This window comes from Pistacia vera, unplaced genomic scaffold (genome assembly GCF_008641045.1).
Source record: "Pistacia vera cultivar Batoury unplaced genomic scaffold, PisVer_v2 Contig472, whole genome shotgun sequence".
Taxonomy (NCBI): Eukaryota; Viridiplantae; Streptophyta; class Magnoliopsida; order Sapindales; family Anacardiaceae; genus Pistacia; species Pistacia vera.
In genome coordinates, this window is record NW_022196304.1 from 322,340 (window position 1) to 329,715 (window position 7,376).

Consider the following 7,376-nt stretch of genomic DNA (forward strand, 5'->3'; position numbering starts at 1 on the left):
ATACCGAGACTGGGCCTAGGCTTTCCTCTTTGTCAAATGTATTGTCCTACTTGGGCTAAAGACAATTTTTTAGCCCTAACAGGAAGCCATTTTAAATGCCCTTATATTTATTTCTTAAATCAAATCCTATGGAAGACAAATCAATTTGTATTCTAGATCGTATCAATCATTACCAACTTAATGTTATGTATGGGTCTACTTAATATAATTTTATCATTTAGTTAAATAAAGTAGAGCTTCCGATTAACATTAAAAAAACGTAAGTTTCAAAAATGGAAGTATCTTTCACCAACGATTCTAAACTTCAAAAGAATTTTAAAGAAATGAACCATTGAAAAATTTTATAATTAAAACTTTTCAGTTTCCTAAAGAAAGATATACATACTTCCACTCAAACATCATAAACTTTATCTGTCGCAATTTGTCAATGACGATTCACATCTGATACAGATTTTCAATAATGCTTACAATTTTTACATTATTCTTCTCTCATTTCTCTTGAGCTATAACAAATATCAGTGAATAATGTCAACCAGAAAAAAACACTATACTGCAACACTATCGAGCCTACAATGGTCGCATCAAAATTTTCAAGGACATAATTGTTGAATTATTCCCCCCAAAAACAAAAAAGAAAAAGAAAAAAGACCACCACCAGAAAACCAAGTGATTACCTCGTTGATACACAATAAGGTAACTTTGTCAGCTAAAGGAAGCAGGACAGACAGGTAAACCTAGAATAACCGACTCCTACAGTCAGCTGCGCCACAGTAGCATAGCATCTTCTTCACCTTCCCATCAGGACCACACACACTATCTAGTGTATAAGCATAATCATAGGAAAGCTCCTACAAGTACCCAACAACAGTAGCAAGTCACAAATTCAATTCCCTTGATAGTCCATGTACTTCAGCCTATACAAAGTCTAAATTAAAAAGTTCAAGCTCATTATGAGAAAAGTCAAGCCTAACGCAATATAAGGGGGGCAAAAACCATTCAGTATATCTTCTTAGCTCCAATTTTAGACAATAAACATTTTGAGTATTATTTTCAAGAGAGAATAGATTAGTAATAACAAGAATGAGAAAGAATGGGGAACAGTAACTAACCTGCAAAGGAGGTATGTTATCTGCTGCAAATAGCACTATCCGAGCAAGTTTAACATCATGATGCGAGCTCAAAATACACTGGACAAAGAGATTAGGTTCACAACTGTGATTAATAAACCTGGCAATGTTTCCCATGGAACCTGCATCAATACAGAACTCTGGAACACTTTCAGATCTCTGATCATCAGGTCTATCCGAATTATGCACTGTTGGTATGGATACATCTCCTAGTCGCCTCTAAAAAAAAATATCAATGTAAATTCAAATGTAGCATGAAAAGAAAAAAGAAAAAAACAGCAAAACCCTATCAAAATAAAATTGTAATTGAGTACATCACATATCTGTGAAGGGGTTTTGGGCTTTAGTTTTGAGATAACTTTGTACAGTTAGCTTATTTTGACACAGATAAGGGTAGATTATCCTTGACATTTTTCTGTCACTGTCTTGTATAGAATTGCTTCCCTTTACAGATAATATTATCTCTTCATAGATCTCCAGTACGCTAATGTATTCACCTCAATTTCTTCTTTAATATGTCTATAGTACAGTGATGAATTTACCGCAATCTCCTATGAACTACATGTCAAACATAAAAAGCACAAAGTGTTACATTACAGGTAGATAAGTAGATAAGCCAATTTAGACTGACATGGTTTCCAGAAATCAAGCAATGAGTTGTAGACAGAATTTGCTACAATTTGTAGCCATGGATTATGAAATGCAATGACTAGCCCAAACCTTGCCAGCATTAACGGCCTCGACTTAAAGACCAACAGGAATAGTTACTCAGCCAGTGGACGGAAAATTGATAGGATAAAGAATAGCAACATATAAAATATTAAGTCAAGATGCTAAACAGTACCTCCCTTCCACCAAGCCCCCTTATTGTTTGCAAACAATCAATGTCAAAAATATAATTATTATCACTCTCAGAGTCATTATCCACATCTTCTGTCCTCATGAGTACTCCTGTGTACTCACAAATCGGCGCCCCAGCAGGTATAAAGTCCCAGGATCTAACAGCCCATCCTTTCTTTGGGGTACGAAAAACCTGTTATCAGCAAAGGGGTATTGTATTTGCAACATTTAATAATGGAAAATCTTTTACAGAATGCGAGAGATGTAACTGTTGGCTATTAGTTATTGTGACAAACCTCGAGCCGATACATCAGCCCCTTCTGAGATGTCCGGTTGATGCAATCAAGCCCACACCCACAATTTGGACCACATTCAAACACAACATCCTTTGCTTCAATCAATCTGGAGGGTAGAACAATAAAAATAGCACCAGATCAGAAGATCAAAAACTAAAAGGCTAAGTTTCCTTGAGGGCCCTAAATTTTTAACCAAAATCAATCAAACCCCTGCTGTTCTAAATTTATCAATCAACTTCCACAAAATTCAGATCAATCTATTAGTCTGAACACTGGAAAGTAACTATAATTTTGTATCTACAACGAGATTAAAAGAAAAATCCTCTGTTTCTCTCTCTTGATCTAGCCATCCAACCTTCATTCCTTTCTCCCTTAAGCCAACTAAATCCACCACATAAATCCATATACAGTAAAACCTCTCTATAGTCATAATGATGAGATCAAACTAATTTTATTACTACAAAAACATTATAATTTAATAAAGGTGTAATTACAAAAATTATTGTTTTGTCTTAATTATCCTTACTGCAAGTAATATAAAGGTAAAATATGCGCTATATTAATAATTAATTAATAGAGCATGTCAAAAATCTAAAGTATAGACATTGATAAAGAAGATAAACATAGTTTCAAAAAACTAGTACATGTATCTATATAGTATTGGGAATATGCAAAGTCATCTTAAGAGCCTCAAATTTTGCATTCCCTTTAATGTTTTTCTCTCAATGTAAATTCTATAAATGCAAAAAGTTTCGTGTCAAGATGTCTATGCTAACGAATTATTATGCACCCGCAAATTCAAAGATGTGATAACAACTCTAAAGTATAAACCATTGTCTAAAACAATTTTAAATAATTATTTTATTTCATCTTAAATCTTTAATATAACATAGCATATATTTTTTACAATATACAAATAATTATTGCTATGTATAAACAAATTCCTTAAGACGAAACCCAAAAAAATTATAATTTATTATAATATGGAGTTTATTTTTATTTATAGCTGACCCAAGTTGGAACCATAATTTTTTATGACAACATCAAGATTATTCCATTAGAGTATCACTATACAGAGGTTTTACTGTATCTTCAGATAAATGGAGATCAAATTGCAAATTGCCCATTGATGTTACAAGGATTTGTGCATATTTTGTTCCCCGACAATGAATCTCATTAATTTAAATTTCTTAAAGCTTCTTGCTTGTTATCGTTGACAGATCCAAAGTTCAAACATACAGTTCTCTAAGCAACTACATGGCGCTCTAAGTGTGAAAGTTGCTGATTTGTTGAATATTTGAAATATAATCAAATTGTGGACATAAACATCCAGGGAAGCAATACCAGTAATAGAAGATCTTAGCTTGGCAAAAGAGACTCTTTGAAAACAACATCTTAGATTTTTTTCACTCTCGATTTTCTAGGCTAGAATATGAGAAGAAACAATAGGGTTGTAATAAGTAAACAGGTGTATAGAATATTTTGAAGCTTTATCATGTAAATGTTGATTTTTTAGCAAAAAAATAGTCCATTCACAATACTTCATGGAAGATGATCAATATCTTCAAAATCATTATGGTATAATTAATTTTAATTCAAGCCATAAGTCAGAAAAATAATACTTCACCACATTAAATTTTACCTGCCACCATCACGGCGCACATATGGAAAGTCAGAACCATTAAGCTTTGCGCAAGAACAAATCCTGGAATTCTCACAACTTCCTTTGCAATTGCATCCGATGACACTAGCAGGGAGCTTTACATTTTTTGCAACTTGTAAAGTCTTGCAATAAGTAAAACCTGAAATTCTTCACTTCATCACCAAAAAGGAACACTAAAGTACCACAATTTCAATATAAATCAAGCATGGCATTGAATTTGATTAGCTTAAGATAAATTTGGCTCTGGTCAATGAAAAATTGTGGCTAATGCTAATAAGTGCTTACTCTTCAACTAAGAGAAGCTTTAAAAAAGACAATTTGGCAATTCAATCTGCTTTTATAAAAGATACGCATATTTTTTCTGTTGTGTTAATGGCAAATAAGGTTGTAGAGAAGTGCGGGAAGAAAAACAATTGATGACAATATAATCAATTTCTGGAAAACATATGATGCTTTAGATTGGACTTTTTTTTAACTTGTTCTAAAAGCAAAAGGTTTTGGAAAGAGATGGTTAAGTAGATAAAGGGTTGTATTCATTCTATGAAATATTTCCATTTTGATTAAAAAAAGAGACCAAGGGGGTGCTATGGTGCACCAAGGGCTTAGTCCAAGGATTATCACTTAAAAATAACTTTGAAATACATTAATTGGAAATAAATAAGTCATGCATCCACTAGCATATTTAACACACCTAAATTCTCTCCCAATTTTTTATTCTTTGTGATTTTCATCAAAGATACTTGTGTGATTAAATCACTATGCTTAATATGAAAACATTTAATTGTTCTGTGAAAAATGAGAGAAGTTAGAGAGGCAACCGAACATACCAACTATTTCTTTCAACTATGTGCATTTTCTTTTATATAAGTAATCAACACTTTGATATTAAATTTCAATAGTTTGCCTTGCCTGTTGGCGCAACAGGAGGATCATCAACCAAATTCGTAGCTGGAATGGGAAAATTCTCTTGGCCCCCTGTAATGTCCTCGCAGACCAACCTTTGCCAACAAAAGAATAGAGTTTAATCACAATAAAAAATTAAAAGTTGATATTCTATTTTAAATGAACATTGATTCTTTTAATACCCTCGTATTTCTGACATAGATTGGGGAACACGTCCGTGGGTAAAATGAACCTGTCATAATGAGCAAACATATTTAGGGTTATATAAATTTATTCATTACTTTGTTATAGAAGACAAATCATTATAAGAAAGTACTGAGAGCTATTTCATATCAAAAAACCAAAGTACCTACAGTAAATACCAAAAAATTCTTCCTATGAAAAACAAAATTATCATGAAATCCAACAAGGTGATACAGCAACACCCCTAGGCGATACTTGAAGACAACAAAACAAACCTATTGGCAAAAGCTCTCAGTGAAAGAAAAAAATAAGGCATACAGTGAAAAGACAAACTCAAAAAATAAGAAAATTGCTACAACAAAATTAACAGACAAGGAATGCACCTGGTTAGTTGTCAGTATAGGTTGTCCTTCAAGCCGCCTTAGGCGATACTTGAAGACGGTAAAGCCAGAAATGCCTTTTTCTGCCCAATATTGAACAACCTGCAACACAGGAAACAAAATTAATAAATCAAATTATATTGTTGAAAGAAATTCAATGCTTACCTTTGAGTTTTGGCTAAAATACAATCAAACTTTTCTATATACTCTAAGCCTCCCTTGATATTTTGACAACTGTCATAAAACCTCCCTTAAAATCATAAAACATCTTTCCAAACGTAAGATAAAATTGTATCAAAGGCCTCTCTCAGCCTATTTCCAAACCAAAAGGTCTTGGCTACAATTAGGCAAAAACTTTGAGAAAGAGACTAAAACATGTTTGTCTATAATCACTCATATTACTAAGTATAAAAGTAAAAACATAGAATTCAGCACAGTGTTCCAAATATAACATCAAAATTAGCAAAAATCACATCAGTAGTGTTAATTTCAATTCAAGAGAATTGACCAAAATATCTGCTGAGTTGCTCATTGTGCCTAGTGACAGTTTAGCATGACAAACATGCAAATCCAAACGACTCTAATCTAACCAGAACCACACAATTTCAACTTTGTTCATCTTGATTCCCTCTTTAACGTCTTTAACATGCAAAACGGGATTGCAAAGATTTCAACAGAGCAAAGATATACTTCAGCTATCACATTTCTCTTTTTGGTTCAGAAACTAAGAACACTGTATAAAAGTAAAAAGATGAGGAGATACAACTCTAGACCAAGTGTCCAAAAAGAATTAAAAAAAAAAAATCATGTAAGGACTATAGTAAACTATATAAGAATAATACTACACATACATTATTTTCATACAACATTTCCCATACAACATTATGTGGCAAGATATGATTGGGTGAAAGTTTAATTTTAACTTTAAATTAGTTAATCATATCTTACCACATAATGTTGTATGGAAATGATGTATGTATAGTATTACTCACTATATAAAGGCACAGGATTGAAACTCCTTCACAACTGAAGCCTAAATGGAAGCAAAAAACCAATCTGTATCAAAAAAACTCAATACTACTACACGGTTGATAGAATGAATCTCTGAATTCAAAACAGAATCACATCCCCATTAAGAAAGCAAAGAGAATGTAATTTGATTACCAGCATGGTTTACACCTTTCATAGTATCTAAAAGATATTATTGATTCAATTTCAACATATAATTCCATAAAACAAGATGTGTTGTTGGATAAACAAATAAATTAAAGGCAAACAAGTTTCTATTAAAAAAATACCTTGTACAAACCATCATATGTGTAAACTTTTCCAGTATAACTAGTAGAAGATTTCAGACCACGAATTACTCTGACAGGCACATTTTGCTCCACACAGTTCTGCAATTAAATGTAAGTAAAATTCAAGTTAGTCCAGAGGCCATACCCAAAACCTCGCATCAGTGCAACAAAAGAAATGAGATGCATAATAAAAAAAATTATGCGAAATCCATATATTAATCATAATGGCGCAATGCCAAGACATGGTTGGCTTCCTCTATTATAAAAAACAGGCTGTTTGGGAAGATTTTTAAAAATATTGACTACAACACTGTTTAAGTTACGGCACTCAAAATGGAAGATGGAAAATAATCATACATTTTTCTTATTAGAGAAAATAGTTTCACATCTACTAGCATTATTCTAAAGAAAAAATAATCAAAGTCCTATTGTTTTTTCTTTGAAAAAAAAGTTTTTTTTTCCAATTTAAAAGCAATAACAAGGGATAGTATTGAAAAATGAAATACACACTGTTCAAGATACAAAGTTCGGCTCTTTTGTGAGTGATTTGGGGTGAAAGAATTAAAAGTGGGGAAGAAGAAACCGGTGCTCCATATGACAAGATCAAGTTTTTGGCATCTCTTTGGGCTTCTATGTCAAAAGACATTGAGGACACCTCTTTCTTCTTTATCCATCTTAATTAATTA

At 32.4% G+C, this 7,376-nt stretch overlaps 1 protein-coding gene across 1 annotated transcript; it reads right to left on the bottom strand.

Moving 5' to 3' along the window:
* Positions 1-378: 378 nt before the first annotated feature.
* Positions 379-6,789, bottom strand: LOC116146128 (histone-lysine N-methyltransferase, H3 lysine-9 specific SUVH4-like; the record flags this gene model as incomplete). Its single annotated transcript, XM_031431537.1, has 9 exons — positions 379-848; positions 1,110-1,346; positions 1,972-2,160; positions 2,264-2,369; positions 3,906-4,065; positions 4,836-4,924; positions 5,012-5,061; positions 5,396-5,494; positions 6,691-6,789. Coding segments are annotated over 9 exons (1,143 nt in total), but the record flags the coding sequence as incomplete, so codon positions are not given.
* Between the last annotated feature and the right edge of the window lie 587 nt (positions 6,790-7,376).